Below are 25,823 nucleotides of genomic sequence, written 5' to 3' on the forward strand. Positions count from 1 at the left end.
TTTATATCAGATGTAAGATGGTGCGTGATTCACGATACAATTAAGATTTTATTTGTAAGTTGATGAAATTTGCTGTTGGATGGTTGTTGTGCTACTGAATGTGTAACCTGAATGGTCAATCCTCTTTGCATATTTCCTACAAGAAATGTCTTAAAAATCCTGAGGACCTCCTGCACCCTCATGAGGCTGTATAGCCTTATTACCTAAAATGTACTGATGCAAATGGAATGAGACAGCATAGCAGACAAACTGCACAGCTCATCACACACTGAATGTAAGTAGTGTAAAGCTCAGTTCCCAGCTTGTCAAAAGCAAACACCTTGTAGAGGGCCTAAAAGTGTGGATGATGCATTTCTTTCTCATACTCTCCCAGTGTCCAGTAGGCAGGCTAACAGATAAGAAGAGATCACAAAGTCCACAATTATTATCCGAGAAACCCTGTCCCAGTGATTGCAGGCTTTGCAATGGTCTTTAGAGAAATGGATTTCGTGCATTTTACAGATAAGCTCTAAGTAGAGCTGTATAGTCCATCGCTCAGTGTTTTATGTAGGAAATCTGTCAAACCTTGTGCATCATCATATAAAGTCTCTGCAGTAGAGGCAAGGATAAAATATGGTTCTACAGGGCAGTATCCTGTGGTCTGCTCAACAGTGCACCTTCCCTTGTCTTCTACCAACCTCCTGAACACCCTAACTCTCTCAACAAGTCAGCAGGTATCAGACACAGTCTGCCTAACTCCACAATGATGTTTTCCCAGCTTATATCTTGATCCGGTGTCTGAAGCAGGTCTTCACAGGAAAGAAATCTGTGAATAAAGCCCAGTTATCTCTATCGCTGTACCCTATCACACCTGGCTGCTTCCCAATGCTTTCCTCCCTCCCCATCCAAACCCTGCCTCCAGAGCCTCACTCCGACCTTCCCACCTCACCCTGCCTCCTCCCAGGTTCCTTTGTTCACCAGGCTTTGCTTTCATTTTGACTCCGTCTGTCTGCCCTGTCCCCATTCTCTCATCATTTTAAGCCCTCCTGTTACCTCTTCACTATGCGGGTGGTGAGGCACTAGAACAAGTTGCCCAGAGAAGTTATGGATGCCCCATCCCTGCAAGTGTTGAAGGCCAGGCCAGATGGGGCTTTGAGGAACCTGGTCTAGTGGAAAGTGTCCCTGCCCACGGCAGGAGGATTGGAATCAAGTGATTTTAAGCTCCCTTGCAAACGTTCTGTGATTCTATGATTCTGCTCTGGCCACTACTCCAATATACCTTGTTCAGGCTTTCCACTTCTGTGTCCCACTCCCGGTTTTACCAGACTTTGGCTGCAGCATCCTTTGTTGCAGGTTTTTGTGGCGATGCCCTTTCCTCCCCTCCTTTCACTCTGAACCCCAATAACACGCAGATACTCCTCGCGGGGCGTCACCGAGAGCACAAGAACCCGCATAACCGCGGCTGCCCTCCACCCGCACCTACAGCTCTCGAAAGCCCAGCCACCCCGCAGCGGAGCAGCCCGGGGCGCCGACAGGCGGAGCGGGACACCCAGCTAGGGTGAAGCAGCTGCTCCTAGAGCGGAGACCCTCCCCACGGCCACAGCGACCACCCCCCGCTCACCGGCGGGGCTCGGGCCGCCCTCCGGCCGCAGCGGGGCGGGCTCGGGCGGGCTCGGCCCCGCCGCTGCCTTCCGCCGGAACTGGCGGCAGGGCTGTGCGCGGCGTGGGGCTGCCCGCAGGGATGGTGCAGGACCCGGGCGGGACGCTGGTGGCGGAGCTGCTCTTGCGGGCGGGGGCGGCCCGCAGCATCCTCTGCCTCTGCTCCCGCGCCTTCGTTGAGTGAGTAGCGCCGGGCGGGGGGAGGTTCCCGCCGGGGAGGTGCGGGAAGGGACGCGCTGCTGCGGCCGGGGGGAGGGGGCGGGAGGGGGATGCGCCCAAAAGGACCCCGATAGGTGATGTTTACCCGAGGGTATCAGCTGGGGGTGAGCAGAAAAGGGCGAGGGGAGCCCCCCAAACGCCGGCTCCCGTGGGGGCCCTTGCCGGAGCGGCCCCGCCGGCCGCATCCCGCTCCCCCCTGGAGCCGGGGATGCGCGTCCCCTTCTCCCCTTCCCAAACGGGCGCGGGGGTAACATCATCCTGATGTCATCCTGAAAGGATCCCGAGCTGATCCTCCTCGTCCTGAAAGGAGGAGGATTTCTCAACGAGGGAAGGAGACCCTAAAGTTTAATTCCGAGATGTTCTGCGTAGCTGCGACGTTTTCTGGGCGTCTCTCTTATGGGCTTTTCCCGTCAGGCTTTAATTAAAGTATTACTTTTTCCGGATTGTTCTTTTTATTTGCTTTGCGTGTTTAGAGTCACAGGGCAGCCCGTGTGGGAAGGGACCTGGAAAGGTCTCCTGGTGCAGCCTTTCATGGGAATGCAAGCCTAGATGAGTTTGTTAAGTATCCCCTCCAGTAACATCTTGAAACCTCCAGTGATGGGGACTTTACCGGACCTCTGGGGATGTTTTTTCCATTGCGTGATTATTTTTACTGTAAAAAAACCCGTTGTTTCAGTGATGGCTTTCTGCATCAATGTCTGTCTTCATTTTTACAGAGATCGAAAATTATATAAACTGGGATTAAAAGGATTTTATGTCAAAGATGACAATGACAGTACAGGTAACATAATGAAATGTACTATGCAATGTGATGTGCAGTCATACTTAAAGTGAGTTATGTGTGGTTATTTAAGTTCTGAACAATAGCTTAACACTTGCATAGCTTTCAAGTTACCATAATCTTGATGTGGAAGTTTGTGTCAAACCAAGTGTGATATTTATTCCTGTCCAGATAGACTTTACCACCTCACATAATTTTCCCCTGGTGCATGGAACAGATTACCTCACAGGTCTCTGACCTGTTCTCAGATCATAATTTCAACTAACTCAAGAATAATCGCATAATGGAGAGTCTGTAGATCCTAGATGTTTGCCTGGGAGCAGTTTTGTCCTGCTGCCTCTATGCCAGCCTAGGACATTAGCTGTTGCTGATTAGTCTGCTGGGCCAGAAGTAGAGAAGAAGCAGTAGCAATGATGGGGGAAATTATGATTTGCATATATACAAAGGATTGTATGAGGAGGATCAGAAGAGTAAGTCTCTCCCTTGGCATGCTTATTTTGAGGAATTCTCATGGTGTATACTCTGACAAATTCAAGACCACTCTCTCACTCCATCCTCCTGAATTCCTCACGTATGTCTACATGAACCATAATTCTTTTGGTATCTGTTTTTTCTATTGCTATGTTGGTAGATCCAGCAGCATATTAGATTGATTTGAAAGGAAGTCTGAACAGAAATAAAAACTGATAGTTAATAGCACAGATTAGATGGAGGCAGTGTGAGAGGAGTGAAGAAGGAGAATGTAAACCATGTTTTTGTGCATATATATGAGTGAATTATGGTGAGAATAATCAGCTAAAAACAGAAAGGTCTTGTGTTATATGATAATTCAGCAGTAAATATATCCTAAACAATAAAACCAAAAGTGTTTCAGTATTATCAACTGTGTCAAGAGCTTTTGATTTCATAATTTCCATCAATATACAGTTCTTGCTTCCTCAGTAGTACTTATGACTTTGTATACATATGATATTGCTTAACAATTTGATAATGTGCAAGCAGTTGATCAGGTACATCTAAGATAATTTGGTTCTGTAGTTCACACATTACATTTCTGTAAAATCATGTTATCTCTGTCAGTGTGGTTTTGAAAGATTTGTAACAAAACCAAAAATTTCTTGTATTTTAAGTTTGCTGTGACATATACCCCAAGAACTCCAGTAAAGAATTTTTGTTTCATAATCCTAGTTTTTCTGTTGTTTACAGGGCATTATTGCATTTCGCTCTGCAAGTTATTGAGGTGAATGTTCGTGGTGGGTTGACCCCAAGCACCTTCACCCTCTACCCCAGTTCTTACTGCTGCACATCACATTATGTGGTGTGGACCATCCCTTCATACAGTTTCCATCTGCAGTCCCAGCTTTGTTCCCTCCCAGTCTCTTGCCCCTCCTAGCCTACTCCCTAGCGAGGGCAGAGTGGGGAAAAGAGAAAACTATGAGACTGTACAAGCACTGCTCAGCAATAGCCAAAACATCAGTGTGCTATCCACACTGTTTTAGCCACAAGATCCAAACACAGCACTAGAGACTTCTATGAAGAAAGTTAACTCCGTTCCAGACAGACCCTGAGCAGTGTTTTTGTTGTCAAAGTTACATTTTGGTTCCTACTGATAGTTATGCAGAAATTGAGGTATTTATGAGGAAGATTTTAAATGGGAAAGGAAGCGTAAGAGGCAGTTTTGGTGGGTTTTGTGTGCCACAGTGTGGCACTGAGGTATCACTACCAGATTATGTTCACAAGTAATATAACTGTTAACAGGGGAAGAAGAAGCGTCTGAGGAGGAGAACCATTGTCCCAATGTGAGATTTAAGGTGGATACTAATCATGCGCTGGACCCAGAAGAAGTTGAACTAGACTCAGAAGCTGAGCTTATGAAGAGCATGGGATTGCCTCTTCAGTTTGGTGGGCAGTCAGCCCAGAGAGACTTTGTGGTAAATCTTTGCTTTCTTTATTTGTTCTGTTTGTGCATTGTGTTTCCAGATGTAAGGATGTGCCTCCTCACTTATTTTTGGGATGGCAGTTAATGGATATGTATTCGAGTTGCCTTTAAGCTGCCTACCTCGCCTCCTTGTAACAGCACACAGCACCTTGGTCTGTCCAGTTTGCAAAATCCACCTGCCAGTTTGACTAAGCAGGGTTAAGGCTGTGCTTTATGCTTCCATATCTGCTGTATTGCTCGAGTGACTAGAGAGACCTGATTTAAAACAGCGGTGGTAATGCTGGTGCTGATGTATCAGGAAACTAGAACACTCCAGTCTGAGCATGCATTTCACACTGTCTGCTTTAACTGTTTAGCTTTCGATGCTAACATAAAAAACTAATTTTCAAATCCCCCTTGCAGCTGATAAAGCCAAGCTGTTCCAAAGGACAGCTTGTTCCAAAGGAGGCTTTCGTGCTCTGCTTCTCACAGAGAACATTTGAGCTTTAGAAGAGGGCCAAAGTTTTCGCAGATGAGAAAAAGACTGTGGGATATTCAGTGTCCATTTTATGGAATACAGACCTCCCTGGCAGTGAGAGAGCACTTTGTGCAGAGCACTGCATGGTTCTGACCTGATTAATTTGTAAATAAATAGGAGAAACTTGTATGTGATTTAAATTGATGGCATGTAAATAGACAATACAGACATGCAACTTTGAACCCAAGATATATATGCAATTTTTGTTACTACGTAGTAATACTGCAAATAAGTTGAATGGGAAAATAATATTTTTTTTTTTACTAGATTACTGCTAAGCATTGTGCTTTGGACTGGGTTTTTTAACATGACATTATGAGGGATGCAGATGAGAGATTAGTGCCAGTTCTCTGATTCTAATGTCCTTATATAACGTCCTTATGCTTTTGTCAATGCAACAAAACTAGGGATTGCAGCTGATGGGACGTTTGGAGTAATATCTGTACATTTTCAGTCTTTTGCCTGTGTGAATTCTTTAATCACAGGAAGCATCTGCGAAACAAGTGGAGTTGTATTTAGTGAAACCACCAAGTTACCTTAGTGTTCCTTTCTGTAACAGGTTTCTGTTCCACTTAACAAGCGTAGTAGCCGAGTTTGTTGTAATAAGTGAAATGGTTGTGTTGCACAAATGAAAGGGCCACTTCTTAAGAGAGGGGGCTGTTTTTCCCTTGTACTTCTGTTTGGATCAGTGTCTTTAGACATATCAGAGATTCAGCTGTGGGCTTTACAGAGCTTATGAGTATAAAGTGATGCTTTTTTATGTGTACAGCAACCAAAGATAGCAAGGATTTAACATTCTGTGAGGCTGAGCATTATATGTTCGCTGTCCTAATAAGACACTGAACAGTGTTTGCGGGTCAGGCAGCTACGGGTGAAAGTAAGGGTCAGCCTCCACAGCCCCCTAAAACAGGTCCTTGATGTTACTGAGATGCTGTTGAGCTCAAACCTGTGACCCCTTAATTCCTGACCAGCTTCTCTTTAGGATTTTATAGTGTTTCATGTTGATGTCTTTCCTTCTGAATCCTTGAGCTACTAATTACTTCCCTCTCAGCAGCCCTGCTTCTGTCTGTAATTCTGCCTTTTTTTGTGTGTGTCTTTCTACAGACTTTCTTACAGCTCTTTCTCACAACTTCCTCAGAAGCGTCAGACAAGGTTATGCAGCAGGGCCATTTCAGACTCAAAAACTCTACTGCCTTTTTGGGGAGATATCTAATAAAAGTAGGGTTGCACTGAGAGGGATGGTTACAATCGAAGGAGAAATGTGCTCGGAGAGAGGATGAGGCTGTATATACATTGTGGACTTCTAAGAGTGTTTTTCCATTTTATTTTAGGCAACAGAAAATTATAAAAAGAGAAATAATATGAAATTTATGAAAAAGAAAAAGAAGAAGAAAAAAGAGTTACAGCAAAAACATGAGGATAAAAGGGGCCAGGAATGCCAGGATAAAGGTTGTGGTGGTAGTATCCAGGCCATTTCTGGTGAACTGGCCCCAGCTACAGAGCAATGTGAGATGAGCAGCAAACCTCAGATTGTAGTTGAAGAGAACTGCGAAAGTTCAGAAAACCTTGCAAATGAAGCTTTATCCAGTGAACTTAAGGAAAAATGGGAGAAGTACTGGAGTGAGTATGGAGAGGGCCTTCTTTGGCAAAGTTGGTTGGAGAAGCATCAAGAGGTCTCATCATTTGAAACCATCACAGCCCCTGAGCCTTGGAATAGTCTGGACACCAAGGGAGAATGGGAGCAGCATTATAATGAACTGTACTGGTATTATTGGGAACAGTTTCAGTACTGGACAAATCAAGGATGGACTGTTGAGAGCTCACATGGAGACAAGGTGGAAGTTAATGGGGTTACACAGGAGACTGGTCCTTCGGGAGAAATGAACTTGGTTAACCCAGGGCCTGAATGCAGTGAAGTGCTGAGCTTGGAGCTGTCTCCCTCTAACACCAGAAGTGATGAAACACTCCCTTCAAGTGCTGAGCTCCACAGCGAAATCGTCTCTGGAATTTGTAATTTAAATCTGAATTTAAACGAGGTGGAGCAGAGCAGTGCAGCTCTAACAGTAGCCCACCAAGGTCATCAAGAGCACAGTTTGTCTGACACTGGAAGTCAGAAGGAGCCCTGTGATGGAGGAACCAGGAAAAGGAGCGCATCTTGTGAAAATAAAAGTGTTAACCAGTCAGGTAATACAAAATCAGCTAAAATTGATTCTATCAGAGTTTCTCTAGGTGGTTATATATCAGAAACAAGGGCACATCTGTATTGTGCCATTTTAAAAAAGTCGATCAAGCGTGTTGTGGAATGATTGTATACTTGATTCCTTTTTCTTCCTCTGCTTTTCTGGATGATTTCTCTCATCTCTAACCTGTATATTGAATGTGTTCTTCAACCAGAAGTGATTTTAGCAGAACACGTACTTCATAAATCTTCAAATGTACTACAGAAAGTGGTGAGAAAGCACTGTTAATGCACATTTATTTATCTTGGTATTGCAGCTGTTTCGTGCAGCTGATATGTCTCTTCTTACTGATAGTCTAAAACGACTGAAAACTCAGGCTGATGTTTTTATGAATCTGACACATTTTAAGAACAACTTGCTGAGAAAAAAAGAGTAGTTCTGCAGTTCCGGGATTGGTGTTTGGTTTGGTTTTTTGCCTTCTATCTAAAAATGCCATACTTGAAAATAGACTTTTCTTTTGTTGTTCTTTGTTACTGTGGACAGATGTCTTCCAGAGGTCCTTTCCAGAATGGAGTTATCAATTAAGCAATGAACTGCAGTCATCTTTAAACCCTAAATTCATGTATTCATAACTAGTGCTAACATGTGAAAGTGCCAGGTAGTAGTGTAGTACTGTGGTGAAAGCCAGTGGCTGTTCCTTACAGTACTTCTGTGAGGGATGTAAAAGATGGGGCTCCACATCTTTTTTGGCAGTCAGTTAGTTCAGCATGCAGAGAGAGAACCATCTCGTTTGCTTGCCAGTTCTTGCCAGCGTTCATTGTAAACAGCAGTGTCACATCTTTCCTGACTATTAGATGTTTTCTTCTGTGAAGAGGGGGGATAAAACATGAATTGTCAGCAGCTCGGGACTTCAATTTGGTGGGAAACCTCTGAGTCTGCTGCTAGTGACTTTCTAAGGGATGAAGAAGCAAGTGTGGTCCCACCTTAATCCTACAGTAGAGTTGGAATGGGAAAGATGAAAGGAAAATCTCCTTTCCAACAAGAAACGAGAGGAGTGTTTAAAATCTTTTGCTATTAAATGTATATGAGTACCTTTGCCTAGCTAATGGGATGGAAACCAAATTTTACGTAAAGGAAGAAACTGTTTCAAATTTTTTACCTTGTAGGCATTATATTTTTCTTGCAGAGCTGACATAATTTCAAGTTGGTCCTACACAAGATTTTTAACTCTACAGTGTAACTAATACCAGAAGCTTTTTTGGTATGTTGTCCCTCAGACAAAGACAGGTAAAGATATGTGTGTTCAGCACTTGTGTGTGCCTTATTTGTCAGATTCAGATGTGTATGACAGCCTAACTGTAGCTGCGGAAGTACTATGGGGACAGGAAGATAAGGAATTGATTTATGCAGAAGGAAATATGATATATCTTTTTTTAGGTTCACAGGAGTCATGTAGCCTGAATTCAAATGAAAAAGAGCAGTTGCTGCTTCATGACCAAGATGAAGATGAGGATGAAGAGCCTCCTGAATACAGACATGTCAAAGTCAAGAGAAGGCAAGTCATGAAATTTAGATGAGCTTTTTTCCCCCAGAAGCCCAGGTCCAGAAGCCTCCTGAATTTATAGTAACTATATCTTTGATTGAGGATGTGAGTTAAAACGTCAGTACAAAATGGCATAGTCTTCCATCACTCCTTTATCACTTTGGCTCGCAACAAGCAGTGGATGTTTCTTCTGTTGCTTTATGAAAACAGTGTATCGCCTCAATGACTGTGCAAGGTGACAGTACTATTCTTGTGTCACTGAAGGATACAAGATCGTTACAATACACAGAAGAACTTGCTAGGTCTAATTAGTGTAGACAATACAAGAACAATAGTAAATAATTTGTATTTTTTAACTGAATTTTATGCTGCCTGTAAAATATTCAGAGCTATAGCAGTCATAAAATAGCTAATCTCTGTCTTGTCACTGTCTTTTTCTTTCTTCTCTAAAAATCTATAGCCTCAAAGATGATGAGATGGCTCTTCCTCTCTAATAAATTTGCAGACTCAAAGGTGGAGGAATGGATGAAATTGTTAGCTGTTAATCACGTAGCTTTGGTTTTGTTCTAGTATTTTCCAGTTGCCATGGCACTAAAAATAGTTAATAATATAGTTAACGTAATAAATGATGAAGGCAATTTGAAAATAGAGTGAACAAATGCTATCTTCATCAGTTCCATGTAGGTCTTAATATTAAATTTTTTAAGAGGTCATTCAGAATAGTTGGAATATTATAATCCCAATAAAAGAACATATGAGCCTAGAATTGGGTAAAAAAACCCAAAAACTCATGCACATAAATATACTAGTGTTGTCTGCTTTGTTTGGTTTCAGCAGTGTGTGGAGGAGCTTAGTGAAGCCCACATTTAAATGTTTTCAATACATGAGACTTTTAGTGGTATATCTGCAAAGTAAAAGTGGGTTTTTTTACAGTAAGTAACTTTGTCATCTGTGTTTTTTTCCTAGTCATGAACTGGATGTGGATGAGAACCCAGTGGAAGATCCTGAAGAAACCTGCTCTGTGTTGGGTTTCAAGTGTGGAACAGGAAAAAAGTAATTACTTATGAGGAACTCAAGGTTTCTTCATAACGAGTCAACTCTCTTGTTATTATTGAAATAGACCATCCATTTCCCTTTTGTTAAATTTTTGAAGATAATTCCCAAAGTTCGTCTCTGCTCTAAATAAAACTGTCATCCTTTGGCTAGAGAGAGAGAGATGCAAAGTTACAGAGACTAGTTAAAGTGCTTTGAAGCAGAAGTGTAACTTGTACTTTCAGTCATGTAAATGTTAAATGGCTGGTCAGCTACTTAAATTAGAACTTAAAGGCTCTGACAATGAATGGTTCTCTCAGTTTGGAGTCCTGTGAGCTTAGATAATAATTCGTATCTGTTTTATATTAGAATAAGGTTGCTTTATACTAGTAAAATGTTACTGTATTAATAAAGTGTTGCCAGGGTGTTGACCAGAGAAATTTCATTTTTGGTGGTATGACCTAAAATTACAGTGGTCAGTGCTGTAGGAGGAACATCATGGGGCACAGGTCTTAGCACTTCTGCAAAATGCAGTTGTTTATTACATACCTGTTTCAAAGAGAAACATGTTTTGCAGTTGACAACTTCTGTTCTACTTTATAGAAATTATTTAAGTCAGCAGTCCATATTTCCTTTTTGGGGGGAAGTTGGGTTTTTTTGGTAGGTTATTTTTTTATTGCATTTGCCAGAACACAAAAGTAGCTGTTTTGGAAATTCTTTGCAGCCACCAAAAAGATCTTTTATTCTGCTAATCAAGATCTTTTTTCATTTCCCGTTCTTCAGACTGATCTGGGAAATTGCTTCTATCTACAGTTATAAACGTATTAAAAAAAAATTAAAAATCTAAACTCAATTTGGTTAAATGTTTTTCAAATAAAAATATTTTAAAGTTTTCTTGAAGGTACATTGTTTTGCAGCTGCATCCATGACATATATTTTAAGTGGAGCAAATTTCTTATAAAGAAATAAATTAGTCTAAATTGTCTTTTTGTAGACATCAACATTCATATTAAAGCTTCCAGACTGGAAATTACCCAACTAAATACTTGTCTATCTGTCTATTTATTTACTTTCAGGTATGGTGGAATTCCAGATTTCACCCACCGAAGTGTGCAGTACTTGGAGAAAAAAGCAAAACTCAAGTCCAAATACTTGGACATGCGTAAACCAAGGAAGAGCAAAAACACACACATCTTCTTTACAGAGGAATCTGAAATGACATGCAAAAAAAGCAAAACTTTGAAGAAGGTAGTTTTAATTGTTAACATTGTTGTAATTCATATACTTGTCTGCTTCTTAGCTCTTGTTGAATTATGAAAATGAAAAACAAATCAATTGCCCATGGTAGATGGCATTTTTAAGTGTTAGTCCACTGCTTTTCTTTTTTTTTTCTTTTCTTTTTTTCTCCTCCTCCTCCCTGCTCATCACCTATATGAAGAGTATTTAGATCAGGGTGGTTATAGAAGGGCTTTGGTGGACCCTGGGCGCAATCTGTCAAGAGGAACATGAGCTTAAATGGCCAAGTTATGTGAAAGTAATTCCTAACATGTGGGTGCATGTACCTTTAGAGGTGTGTGTGGGTTTCTGTAGTTACTAAAAGTATCTCTGGTTTTAAATTACATGTGAGGCCAGTTGTTAGTGCTGGCATTTCAGCAGTGACAGAAAATGTTTATGTAGATTAGTGTATTTCATGTTCTTAGTAATTTGTATCAACAGTTTTGCTTATACCTGCATTTATTTTCATCTCTAACTTTATGCTTTTTAAAAAAAAACCTCAGAAATTAATAACAAGTAGAAACACTTGTTCACTGTACATTTTACTTAATTGAATCTCTTTGAAAATCTGAGGGAACAGATTTTAATGTTACTTTGCCTTCTTCTGGGGTGCTTGGCATTCCCTGACACCTAAGTGTAAAACACTGTTACCTGGTGGTGACAACACATGTTGTACTGAACTCCAGTCCCATTGCTATAATTTTTGATTAATTTTTGGTCTTGTACCTGGGGCCAGTATAGTTCCAGGGCAGCTTTAATTATGTGAAGAGAAAAAAAGTTAAAAATTCCTCAGACTTTCAGGTAAGGGACTGCTCCGGGTCGAGAGCCACTCAGAGCAACTGTAATGTAAAAGAGAGCATCTGCGTGTGCCTTTGAAGAGTTTGGAGTAGCATCTGTGCATTGGTTAGGAGGTAATGTTGAGCTCTCTGCTGTGCAGCAGAACCCTTTACCACATGCACCATTCATTACATCTTGGAGATGAGGCAACTAATGTATGAAGGTAATTTTACCTGTTTATGCTAAAAAACTCTTCCCTGAGAGGCAGAGTACATCTCTGAATGCAGACTGGAGAAAGATAGTCAATTAAAAAGTAGTAGATTTGGTCACCTGTGCTGTGGCAAGTCTAACTATTTATGTTTCAGAAAAAAAAAGGGGGCATGTTTAAGGACTTCTTGAATGTTTTGACTCTGGATATTTTACTGTTTCCACAGTACACATGGTAGAGAGTGCCTGCAATGGCAGGTGCTTTTGAACTGTGAGACTTTTAAACTGTGCCCTAGGTAACTGGTTAGCAGTACCATCTGATTATCTGTGATATTTGACAATTGCAGGTGGAAATGTTCCTGAAGCGGGTTAGTAAACCTGAGGAGGAAGCTACATCCCAGACAGCCGTCCCTCAGAGTAAATCAGAGGCATTGTCTGTGAGCAGCAGCGACTCAGAGGGTCAGGAAGGCCTTACTGCCACACAGACTGTGATGCTGAACGCTGAAAACCAAAAACCACCATCTTCCAGTGCAGCCTGCACAGAACCTGTAGGGAGTAACCTTGAGGAGGAGGCACAGGAAGCTGCAGAGAGTGGCTCCAATGAGCAGGGTGCAGCGGGGCCAGAGTGTGGTGATGGGCGGCAGCTTGTCCCTCTGGATATTCCCGATTACCTCCAGGCAAACACAGAGGACTTCAGCCAAGGTACATCAGTTTCCTACAAACTGGTGAAATGAATTGGCAGTGGACTTAATGGTGCCTTCCCAAGTTAGTGTTGTGCACCACTTACTTATTTTGTTTATTTAAAGAGACTCATTAGGTCCAAGGGGCAATAAGCAAGATTGAGAGCCGTGCTAGTCAAAGTAGCTTATTCCTGGAGTGCCAGAATCCCAGGTCTTGTCTTTAATGTTGACATTAAAGATAAACAGTAATTTTTGATGTTCAACATGGTCTAGCAGGTTTCTAATTCATGTCTTGTTCCCCTCTGCAAGGATGAGGGTGATTGACTTCAGGTAGCTGCACAGACCATCAAGTTTTGGATTTCAAATGCACAATGCTGAGCTCCATGGAGCATGTGTTAAAATTATTTTCTAGAGGGAAAAAAATCAATATTATGAACTTTTCTATTTAACACTAAACAAAGGAAAAGAGGATTATTCAGGTTTTTATACATAGGTAATCCTTCCTACAGTAATTCAATTATGTTAGATTCCTACTGTAAAACTCTTGTCTAGATTGGTTCTTATTCTTTACTGATATAAGGGCATTAAATTGGTCTCTGATCAACTTGTTTGCTCGCTACATAGAGAGCTACAAGATTAAGAGTCTTATATGATGGGTGAATTCTTATGATTTTTAGGACTGTGACTGATCCCTTGAAATACAGGATGCTCTTTTTTAACTTAAAACCACTAATCTGCATAATCTGGTGAACAGTAATAAAGGACATTTAGCAGTATTTTTAAACAGGAGCATCTTATATCTTAACCTTCCCCTACCTACCGGTTACATTCCTCGCCTGCAAGAACAGTAACTGTTAACTTTTGCAGTGTCTTCCAGCTGTAGATGAAAAAATTACCACAAAGAAGAAGGAGAAGAAAAGAAGAAGAAGGAATAAAATTGCACTGAGATCTATACCTGCTGAGATTGCTGCTGATCCAGAGCTGGTCAAGTACTGGGCACAACGCTACCGGCTGTTCTCTCGGTTTGACGAGGGAATTAAACTGGACAGAGGTGTGTTTAGTACCAAGTGTGCTGACTTTGTGGTATAACATGTATCCAAACCAATGGCCCTTCTTGCAGTTTATTACTGATTTTCTTAAAGGAGGAACATTACCAAATGTGTGTTTGCACCTCTGGATAAATTCCACAGTCCCCTGCAGGCAGGTGAACAGAAGTCTTGGACTTCAGAAGTGCTTCTGGTGTGGGACACCTCTGTCTGCATTAGTCCTGATTTTTGCTGAGGATCATACTGGACCCACATTATACCTGATCATGACTTTTTCAGAAACTCAATAACATTTTTCTATTTCTATATTTTATAAAATAGTTTTGTGAAACTTCCAATATGCTGATGGATCCAGTTTTGTTATTTTGTTCTGACTTTCAGCAGTCACTTTCAAAATGACTTTTTTCCATTTTTTACATAGAAACCACTTGAAATCATAAATTTATAGGTAAAAGAGGAATTACGATTAACATTGTTTTTGTTTGTTGGGTTTGTAAGCCTTTCATTTCTAATGCTCTCCCTCATAAACATGCAGATTATTTGGCAGACCAGGCATTGTGGTGAAGAAAATAACATGTCAGATAAGAGAGAATATTTCTGGGTTTGTTTGCTATAGAGCATAATCCTGATGCATAAAGTTTTTCAGAGCTGTGTCTATGATCTTGTCCTTGATAAGCCAGAATCCTCAGCACCAAGTTCAACAAAGCACTTACTGAGATCAAGGCATATCTCTTTGCTTCAGTGAGGCTTTGTTTGCTTAGCAAATCACTGGACTGACTGGAGTTTATCATCTTCAAAGCCTGTATTTCCTGGTCGAATGCACTAAGCCAAAATTCTTGGGATTAATGCTAAACCTTCAGTTGTATGTGGGGGTTGGTTGGTTGTTTTTAAATTAGGTGACCTTGAAATAAGAGGCAAAAATACATTTCTTCCATTTCCTTTGCAGAGGGTTGGTTTTCTGTTACTCCTGAGAAAATAGCTGAGCATATTGCAGTCCGTGTTAGTCAGTCGTTCAACTGCGATATCATAGTGGATGCATTCTGTGGGGTTGGAGGAAATGCTATTCAGTTTGCATTGACCTCAAAAAGAGGTAAGTAGGTGTTGTATGTATTTTTTCCCTAAAAAATTTGGGTATGTGCTTTGTTGGCAGATTTTTTTTCAGTGTTTCTGTAGCAACAACAACTTTTTTGCTTCATATGACTCACAATATGACGTTTCTGTTTTCAAAAAGGGCCTATAAAACTGCTTTTCAATTTTAAGTCAGAGTTGGATTTGTGTTTTACTAGTCAACATTATTTTTACGTGGCATAGTATCTAGTCTGTCAGATATTTTGAAGATTGCTGGCAAAAGTGGACTTCTGTCAAAGCTGCTACTTTTCCCAATTGTTACTCCAAGACTGTGTACTCAAAAGCAGGTTATGTGTGAATAGTACTTAGAACAGTTGAATGGAATCACTTGCAGGTGCAGTAGAACCAAATACAGAAAAGTGGTGATAACTTAGTATTGAGCTAATGCCAACTAATGGAATTGTAGTGAAACACTGAGAGTACTTTCTGTAAAAACATTTCCTACTTGATATTCGTCTGCTCATCAGACACTCTGGTAAATTACAAGTTCATCTAACTCTTCTGAGCAAGACAAATGGTAGTTTCTACTGCATTAAATTTGGTAGGCTGTAATCCATTCTACAAGTATTTTCTAAATTTTGCTTAGCTTTTTGTTTTTCCTGGCTAAATTTTTATATTTATTATTATGCCCTTTTATCACCTCCTTTGTGCTGTGTTAGGTGTGGGTTTTTTAAACTCGATTTTCAATGTGATCACCCACAGATAAATGTTTCTTTTTAACAAAGGAGAAGAGTAAGTTTCTAATTGACACCATTTAAGTTGTCAGGCTCCTGCCAAAATTGAAGCAAGGAGGACTTCCTCTCAGGTGGAGAGCCTTACCCACTATTGAACCGAGATGTGGGGTTTTCACAGCAGCAGATGTTTGAGTGCCAAAAGCTAAAGCTTCCCAGATTTGCAATAGCAGCTGAGCCTTCCCAGTCTTGGCTACGTGGCTTCCCTTGCTGGTTTGTAAATGCAGCTGTTCTGCTCTTGGCAGGTCCTTCCTCTCTGAGGTGCTGTAGCTTCATGTCTGCCACAACCTATAAAACTGAAGTAGCCACTCACCTCACAGCAGTAGATTATAGATGCGACCTGTATCTGATGGCTACAGAAGGACACCTTCCTTCTGAAACGTCCTGACTGTGTTTGGGTGGCACAGTCCACGGTGACCCGCATGTTCACTCTCTCTCTCTCCCTTGCAGTGATCGCTATCGACATTGATCCCGAGAAGCTGAGCCTGGCGCGCAACAACGCAGAGGTGTACGGTGTGGCGGATCAGATCGAGTTCGTGTGCGGGGACTTCATGGTGCTGGCTGCCGACCTGCGGGCAGATGTGGTGTTCCTCAGCCCACCCTGGGGGGGACCTGATTATGCCACTGCCGAAATCTTCGATATCCAGACCATGATTTGCCCAGATGGATATCCTTTCCAAGTTATACACTGTTGTGATTGTCAGTCATTTGCAGGTGGTTTTCTCTTTTTCTTCTCCTCCCGCTCTTGACATGGGGTTTGCACATCCAGTTGCCTGGATGATACGGTCAGCAGCTGAACTCCCAGAAGTGCCACATTTGTTTAATTCTCTTCCCCCAGGCACAGCTATGTGGCTTTGACCACCTAAATTTAAATATTTTTATTAAAAAAATAATAGTTATGAGTTATTCTTAAAAGTAAAAAATCCATTAGAGGATTGAGTAGCTTCTTAATTTAAAGCATTAATTCAGCAGTTTTAACTCCTTTATATAATTTTATTAAAATACCCTGAAGTAATCAGATAGCCATGTGGTATATATAGATAGATAAATAATAATTAGTTATGTCAACTATGACTTTGTCATTAATTCCACTTTTTGACTGATTTATAAAGGGAAGATCTTATTTAAAATATCTTACTAAAACTGTTCTCAATCATAGCACCAGCCTGTGACTTGGGAAATCACAGAAGAGTGCAAGCAAAATATTAACCCTTTTAATTAATGTATAAAATTCCATGTTAACTTATTAACAGGGCTATTGAACATTCATCTGGGAAGGTATTAGCATAATAGTTTCATCAAATATGAAGTGTGGGGAGTCTTTTGTCCCAGAATAATCTCATTTGTTTCCTGTTTTGCTAAAATGTAGCTATGTTTATAAGCATAAGAAAGTCTTTGTATTCATGTATGAGAGATGCCACAAAATGGATTAGAAAACAAATGTAAATCAAATGTATTAGCTACAAAAAACATTGAAATTTCTCAAATGCTTCTCTGTAGTTCAGTTAAATTTTCTTAAAAAGTGAGTGTTGGGGCCTTTTTTCTGCTTTCCAGGGCACTAGTGGTAAAATAGAATTTCTGCGTTTAGACAATAGTAATTTCTGCATTTCAGAAGAGATTCCTACTCACACACTCAGAAGACTATAATTTAATTGCATAATGACTGAATTTGAGTCCTACTTTAAAAATTAATGAATATAAAGCAGTTTTTTCTTCCTCATTCTTGAATGTTTTTTCCTTTACTGGCTTCTACATTTGAAATTTTCAGGCTCTCCAAGAAGATCACCAACAACATTGTGTATTTTCTACCTCGGAATGCTGATCTTGATCAGGTATGTTACTGGATAAGGGCTTGGTAATCAACAAAATGCTCAGCTGGCATAAAACATAGGTATTATAAGGACAAATGTAAGACTTTTCAACTGAATGTGGAGAGTTAGGGTTTTTTAAGTTTGACCCTCATGTTAAATGATTTCTGTGTTAGCAGTACTTTTGATATGTTTAGAAATGGGAGTGGCAGATTATTTCCATGATTTTGGCACTGTCCCATCCTAAAGCAACAGATGGGAGGTTCATACAAAAGATCCAAAGTCAGTAGCCAGACAGATACATAATTATAAAAGAAAAAAGATACATTTTTAAAAGATACATTTTAAAGATATACATTTTAGCTCTTACTATCTGATAAGTTGCTGAGTCGTAGCCTTTGATGTCTTTCAGTTTATGAAGGAGTTGCAGGAAATTACTGTGTATCCTGCAGTCACTGCTGTCACTGATGAGTAGATCAGACACAAATGCTGTGCCACCAGAGGTGGTACTGATGCTGTCTACACAGGTGTGTAGTTCCATATGGGCTGCTTGCATTGCAGTGATTCGTGATAAACACACCATTTGTTGCACTGGTGTAGGGGAGTTTGTATTAGAGATTTTTGTTAGAATTTTTTTTTAAGCAGTTAGGTGACTAACAATTCCCCTGAGTGTCTGGTTTAGTTTCCTCTGTGTCTTTTCTATGCTAATTAGGTCTTGTAGCTTTTTGCAAAGAAGGGATCGGTGAGATGATCTCCTCACCTGCAACGTGCCACGCAACTTCCCAGCATTATTTCTTCCTTTTCCAAGAGCTCTGTCTGACTTAGAGCAAGCAAGGTGTCAGGCCATATGGTGGCTTGCGGAATCATTGGTGGCAAACAGCTGGCTTGAGAAACAGGCTGAAATTCACATGGCTTGAGTATTAGCACCCTCTGATCCCACGCTGTGCACAGCACCATTGGTATGGCAGGTGATGATGATTCATTTCCTTTTTGCACTTTTGGCAGGTGAAATGTCAAAGTGGCTTATAAGTCTTTGAACAGGGACCTTAATTTTAGGCATAGCTTCTCTAATTTCAACTTCCAAGCACTGCATTTTATGAAATATTTTATTCCCATGATGAAGAATGACTTTAGCAGTTTTCTGCTCTGCTTATGAGCATTTTTTACTGGGTTTATAAATGGGCAAGACATCTGCATTTCAGTTACGTTCCCACAAAAACATCCAAGAGTGCTCCCTGCAGGCCACATCTATTTCTGTGGAAGAGCTCAGCACCTCCATGTGCTTGGGTCAGGTGTCTTGCCACCTCTACATTTTGGTGTGATTGGCTCTCAGTGGTGTTGATGCACATCCATGGCTTTGCCTTTACACAGATGGCTGAAGAGTAGCAGCTGTTGCTCAAAACCATGGCTTAGTTGCTAAAAGTACATGGCTGGAGATCTGAATTGAGTTCAGTTCAATGTTCCAGGCTGTGGGCTACTCTCAGGAAGAGAAATCGGCTCATCATGCCTTTCTCTAGAGATTATGTCAATATGAGAAAAAAAAACCCAAACAGTTGATGATCTCAGAGCAAGGAAAGAGAATGTCAGTCTAACCCCCTGTTTAGGGAAATGTTTTAATCCTGTGTGGACAAACTTGTGTCAAACATGACTAATACCAAATGTGACCTTAGTGGATACGCTTTTCCATAGGACAGTGCTTATGGATTTGGCTGCCAACATCTCTGGCTGTATTTAAGAGTGAAGCTTCTGAATTTACTGCCACTACACTTCCACAACCGTGAATCTCCAGAAAAAAACCTTTATTGTTGAAGTTCCTTAATACAGGCAGTTTTCTTCTCAGTTTGCTCATGGTTTTGCCCACAGTTCTTATCTATCTTACTTTTCTCATGGACCAGATAGGGCGATTTCTGCTGCATCAACTGCCTTGGCAAGGGCCTGTGGGCACCACTGCAGGGGTGTAGTGATGTAGCTTGGGGGGTGAATGTACTCCATAAGCTCCAGGGACCTATAAAAGCTTGATAGAGTAAACTTTAAACTTAATGAAGTAAACTTTTTGCAGAAGACTAACACCCAAAAACTGAATAACGGATACAATGATATTTGCTGAACAGATTATCTACTGCCTTAGATTTGAATGGAAGCTTAAAAACCTAAGTTTGATTTCTGATAACATTGCTCAGGCATGTAGGATTTGCCTCCTCTGTGTCTTCAGAAGTTAATTTAGTATGCTCCTACACATATGTAAGGCTTTCAGAGATCACTTAGCTTTTTCTTTTTATGAAAGATAGCTGTTAGATAGCTAAAGGAGAACGGGGATCGTGCTGGTGGTGAGAAAGCAGGTGGTAACTGACCTTGACTTAGCTGTGTTGAAGAACTCTGTGTTCATTGCTTTCTTAGCAGACAAGAGATCCAGCCTTGTTCCACACGATTTTATTGCAAAAACAGTGCTTATTATGTCTGCAGGCAATGCCTTTTCTGTGTAGAGTTAGTGCTGCAGAGAGACAGGGGGTTCTTTTAATTTCCTTATGAAAAAAATCACTGAGATCGAAGAGAATTGTATTTTTGTACTTCTGCCTCAAGAGGGAGCAGCGAACCAGTGGAATATGGTCGGTGCATTTACAAGAAATGTAAAACATTTCCCTGAATTGCATTAAATTTCCTTGATTACAAACATGTACTTATTAGAAAAAATGTAATGTTTGCAGGACCATTTTTAGGTTGAATCAGTCTTTAACAGTATTCTTTCTTGTTAAGGAAAAATCAGGAATTATATATATATGCATGCACATACATTAAAAAATATTGGTTTATTAATGCCTATGATGTAGCTCACATGTGATACCCTTACTGATACCCATCTCTCTGCAGCATCTTTCCCTTAGTCTTTTCTTTCTATAAGTTTTTTTTACACCCTTAAAAAAAAAAAAAGAGAAAAAGGGAACATTGTAACAGAGACTTCCACCAGTGCCTTAAGAAGCATGCTTGTTGAGACAGGATGATTAAATGTAGTTTATGAAGTGTTTAACAAGCTGTGCTCTGCCTCATTGTGCAGAGTGAAAAGTGTATACTCACCTCAGAGACAAGGATTCATCTCTGGTAGTCCAGTCTCTTTCATGGACTGTTTTCTGTGCCATGTAATACTTCTATATCTTAATATGTACAGCAAAGAACGGGGAACCTGAGAATTGTTGGTGTAGGGCCTTCTTCCTAACGGTGGTATATATTCCTATCACCTCATTGCAGAAGGCACACTCAGTTACTGTTGATCTCTCACTGATGGTCAGAATGGAGTCAGGATGCATGATGGCTCCCCCCAATGAAGTGATGAGCCTAAAATGTTGGTGACCTGGTATGTTGTGCTACAGATGTCCACATCAGCATCTTTACCAGCCTAACCATGATTGAGAGACAGAGTACTGAGGAATCAGGAGATTATTAATTATCCTGACTGTGGATCATTAGTGGCTCAGATACTGTATTGTGCCTTATTGATTATATAAAACTTCACCATGCCTTGAAGACAGGCATACTGTTGTTTGTGATAGGTATGCCTAACTTTGTGAAACTTTACTGTTGTTGCAGATTTTTCTGCCCTTAATGTTTGTGTCTCAGACCTGTCTTATATTCCAAATACTGCTAGAAGATAGGAATGGCTTTTTTGTTTCTTGTCTGAGCCTAGAATTAAGTAAAGTGCTCTTGACCTTGATAGTCCTACAAAAAATCCACATTATGCTGGTATTTTCCTTTTTTTCTTGTCTTTGTTCCCACCTCATCTTCATCAATCATTCTGAGAAAATCTGGAGTTAGACACTGAAATCTTGTTCTGTCTGCAAGTCTAGTACCTGGATGGGAAAATGTTTGCTGTGTTTCTGTTTTTGCAAGTCCTCTTGTTAAAAGTGGCTGCTCAATGAAGGGAGTGTAAAGATGGGTAAAGCTCATTTATTTATTTTAATTCTCTCTGGTGTCCTTCAGAGAACAGAAGATCATACCAGAGAGACCAGTTTAATAAATGAACATATGGTAACCTCTGTGAATTAAGAAATTTGATGGGAGGCTGGGTAGTAAGACTATTACTGACCCTGTTCATTTAGCTGTGAGTTTAGACTGAAGACCTTGCCAAATGAGACCCACCAAGCAATGGCATCTTTATTTAGGAGTAAACAGAACAATGAGCAAAGCGGGGAATGAGAGGCCAGGAGATGAACTCAGATTAATCTGATCATGTTTTTAAGATGCTTGGATATTAGGGGAGTTAGCAGGTAAAGGACTGTGGGTTGATGTGTTTTGCAGGCTGATCATTTCTAAGTGAACATAACTGCATACACCTCAGCTGTGACTATCATGTTAATAATGACAGCTTTTAAGCAGCCCACTTTAGACTCACATCTGTTTTCTGTCCTTGGTAAGAGGTAAAGCCAGAAGTTACCCACAGCATATACCGAGCCAGTGACACTTCTGGACTTCAATCTTCCTAAAGCTCATAGTGCTTAAATTCTGAACTGTAGTTTGCCTACTCCAAGTTAACAGTAAATAAATAAATAAATAGATAAATAAATAAACATCTGGCCTGTCAAAAGGTGGCAGCATCACTGTAATAGTGGCATAATTCACCTGCAGACCTGTACGATATGAAAAATGCTGCCTGAGAGCATTTTATTTTCTTACGTTCAGTGTAAAGAATACCATTACCTTTTTTTAAGTAGTTTGGAGTTTTTTTCCCCTAGCCTTTAGGTTGTTTGCAGGGGGAGGGGAATCCTCTTTTTACTAGACCTGTAAAATTAATTGAGTCACAGTGTCCATGTGTGAAGCCAAAAAGCTTCACACTTTTTGACTTCACAAGCTTTTGCCTGTCAAGCCAAAAAGCTCGTATTTCTTATCCATCAGAAAAGTTTTTAGGAGGGGAGAAAAAAATGGGGATAAACTTTTTGTCCAGTTACCTTAGGAGTAAGATGGCTAGAACAGATAGGAAGTCACTTTACTAAAGGAATTTCAGTATGATTAAAAAAAAAAAGAAACAAAATGAAAACTGCGAGACCAACAAGTAAACCTTTAAATTCAAAAGTACAGAAGAAGAATATAAAGCAGGTTTGCACCTCAAACAGCTTGTGCTCCTGAAATAATCTTCTATGTTCATTTCCCTTTCATATTTTTTTCCCAATGTCTCCTGTTTTAAACTTCAGACCAAACCTGTTGGCTGCTTTTTTAATGCTCTGTGGCTGTGTCTGTAGCTGTGGACTTCTTCTGTCAGTAGTCACTGAACTGAAGGATGAAGCATCCAGGTGAGAGGGATGCAAAGAGACGATGACTGAAGCTGCATCCTTTTCCTCTGCCTAGGGAAGCGTGTGGCATGTGCAGAATTATCTAGCACAGCAAAGGAGGCAATATCTGTCCACTTACATACATGGGTTTGGACTAAAGAACAAACCAGGATAAGGAGAGTTGCCAGCAGGAAATCATTGTATTTGCACAGGAAAATGCAAAATAAAGAAACTTTGGAATAGTCCAGTTTTTAAAAGAAATTAAAAAGCCTTTTTGTAATTACCATTCACTGCAAAACCAGGAGATGTGTGTCAGTATCTCTAAAAATAGGTGAGCACCTTTGTTTTTCTCAAAGCATCGTTCCTCAATCTGCTGTTATTTTTAGAGGGCGTCCCTCTGCCAATCTGGCAGCTTTCTGAAGCTTGGTGTGTGGCAGCTTTCCCTCACACCGTCAGGGTTGACTAAGCCCTTCTGAGGAAAACTTGGCAACTCCCATGTAATCAAATTTGCAACCACCAGCAATTTACAAATAAACATCATTGCAGAGGATTTGCATTTGTCTCTTCTGAATATTGGGCTGGCTTGAAGAGCGTACTTTGCCAGATCTGTCACTGTGGAGCCTGTGCCCATGTGCTCATTTAAATTTTTGTCACCTTTGGGTTTGTCTAATACTCCTAGTCATTGTTTGAAATAGTCTTAGTTATCCTGGATTTAGCACTTAGAGACTAGACATGGCATATGTACATTCTCGGCTGCCCTTTGGTGGACGTGACCCATCAGCGTAGGAGCAACATTTGTCTGCATGGTGATGAAGCATCTTGTTTTACTTGGTCTTCTAAGAGAAATATGTAGTAAACACTAGTGTTTAATATCAATGCATTAGTCATACTTAGATATGCAAGTGACACAAACTGTGCCCTGCAAACAGGAGTGCACAACCCCAAGACAGTCATTTCAATATTGTATTAAGTTGACTAATCCAAGTAATATTTTAGAATACTTAAATGACACTAGCTATAAAGTGCAAAGCCTCTTAATGCTATTTGGAAGGGACAATCCAGCTTTTGTTTGTAATAAATTAAAAGTATAATCTTAACATCTTCCTAAAATAAAGATACGGATCACCGCAGAATGTTAACTGCTTTTAGGATTTCAAGTACGAGCAGATAAGTTGTAAAATTAACATTCCTGATCACTTGCCAATTTCAGATTCTTGTGCTATTTATAAGTCAGCCAGCCTCTGCTTTTTTACTTAAGTGGCAGGTTCCTCTCTGACAAGAACGTGGAGGGGTTTTTCCTATCACTGTTAAATTGAAGGATGAAGAAACCTCTCACTTCTGTTTTTGTCTACAGAAACAAAAAAATGAAAAGGGGGAAAATAAAACCAAAACAGAAAAGTAAATGCTTGATCTAGATAAGTGTGGCGATTTTCTGGGCAAGTCAATAAAGGCTCAGAGTATAATTTAAATTAATCTGTTATTTTCTCCTGATAGTAGGTTGATTTTTTACTTACAGTAAAATAGAGGAAGTTCAGCATGTTTATGTTTAAACCTGCACAACGGAGTCAAGTCTCAAGGGAGTTTAGCAGTGTTAATAACTCAGCCTGAACTTTAAGTTTCAGCTGCTAACATCTTGGTTTAAAGATCAGTTAAAATCCACTGCAGGCTTCTAGACCAAAGGCTTCACTTTGTCCACCGGGGAAGTTTCCCTGCAGAGGAAAACTGCAGGAATAATTTTCCTGCGGCAGCCTGGGAAAACAGAACTGGCTGTGGAGCAGGGACCCCCACTACAGGACAGGTCCTTGGGGTCCAAGATGGAGGGGAAAAAAAAAAAAGCAGTCAATGTTCAGTTTTAGTGTTTTTCCTTCTGACTGTGCGGTCTGTCCTGATGAGGAATTGGTAGCCTGTAGGCTGATGTTCCTGAGAGGGATTGTACTATAGGTATCATGAGTAGGAACAGGAGAGGGGAGAGTATTGCATGCTCCAGTCCAAAATGCAAAATCTGCTGTCTGTCTGGAATCATTAAGCATTAAAGGTGTGCACCAGGCTTGGTCAACGGAGCATGAATGGTGAAATTCTCACTCCAGTGATTGTAAACACGAAGTTGGGACCAGCACTGCCTTGACGGGCTTTCCCTGCCTGCAGATACACTGCTGCCCCCAGCCTTACCTTCCGCACTGCCTGCAACTCCAATCAATGCACACAACAGCTCTTTTTTTGGTTACAATAGCAACAACAAAAAACAGTAACTGTTTTTTGTGAGTTTCTCTGCCTGTTTGGGGGTTGGTTTTGTTTGGGTTGTTCCCCTCCACCCTCCCGCTCTTCAGTGCAACCTTTATGCTTCCTAATTCTAATTCCTAAAATTGGTTTTACTCTTCCTCCAAAATTTAGGATTTGAAGTCTTTTAAAGCACAGTTTACAACTTGCCACAACTGGGTGTCTCAAGTGCCAAGTACCCTGTAAACCAGAATTTAGGATCTCTTTCTCAGCACAGCATGTAAAATTATGAGTATTTATCTTTGGTTCTGAAATCCTCTTATTTTCATGATTTGAGTGATGAGGGTTTTTCAATCACAAGAAAACCACAAACCACTTCTGTGAGTTAAAGGAGGCGTAGAAGGAGGATCAGAGGCATTAGGTGCCAAGGAAAATTTCCCACCAGTATTAAAAGAGCAGAGATGAGTTTTAGGTGATTATTTCATGTAAATAAAAGGTTTGGAGTTTTGTCTCTTTTCCCATGCGTTGATTGCTTTACTTCTCATTCTTTGTTTTTCAGGTGGCTTCCTTAGCAGGCCCAGGAGGGAAAGTTGAAATAGAACAAAATTTTCTCAATAACAAACTGAAGACAATAACAGCTTATTTTGGTGATCTAATAAGACATGACATCTCCTGAACTCAGTGTGGATTCTTCCAAGCCCAACCACCCTGACTGCTGCTTTGCTTAAGCTTTTGTACAGCTGGCTGGTCAGAAATGACTTAAAGCCATTTTCCACTTTAATTTCTGTTTACAGAAATTTCGTCTGTTTATTGCTACTGTCAATAAATGTTTTATAACAATTTTGGC

At 40.5% G+C, this 25,823-nt stretch overlaps 1 protein-coding gene across 2 annotated transcripts; it reads left to right on the forward strand.

Annotated features, from left to right (window-relative positions):
* The first annotated feature begins 1,688 nt into the window (after positions 1-1,688).
* TGS1 (trimethylguanosine synthase 1) lies at positions 1,689-25,823 on the forward strand. 2 transcript variants are annotated; one of them, XM_027638827.1, is made up of 13 exons: positions 1,689-1,818; positions 2,574-2,638; positions 4,394-4,569; positions 6,426-7,278; positions 8,712-8,829; positions 9,784-9,870; positions 10,926-11,097; positions 12,456-12,810; positions 13,666-13,839; positions 14,781-14,924; positions 16,144-16,360; positions 17,447-17,525; positions 25,536-25,823. In XM_027638827.1, exons 1-13 carry the CDS (start codon positions 1,721-1,723, stop codon positions 25,650-25,652), a joined length of 2,655 nt encoding a protein of 884 aa, XP_027494628.1. In that variant the 5' UTR covers positions 1,689-1,720; the 3' UTR covers positions 25,653-25,823. The 2 variants fall into 2 exon arrangements, with proteins under 2 accessions (XP_027494628.1, XP_027494629.1); XM_027638828.1 differs by having other exon boundaries at positions 4,397-4,569.

Source organism: Corapipo altera, unplaced genomic scaffold (genome assembly GCF_003945725.1).
Source record: "Corapipo altera isolate COAL_440 unplaced genomic scaffold, ASM394572v1 49, whole genome shotgun sequence".
Classification (NCBI taxonomy): Eukaryota; Metazoa; Chordata; class Aves; order Passeriformes; family Pipridae; genus Corapipo; species Corapipo altera.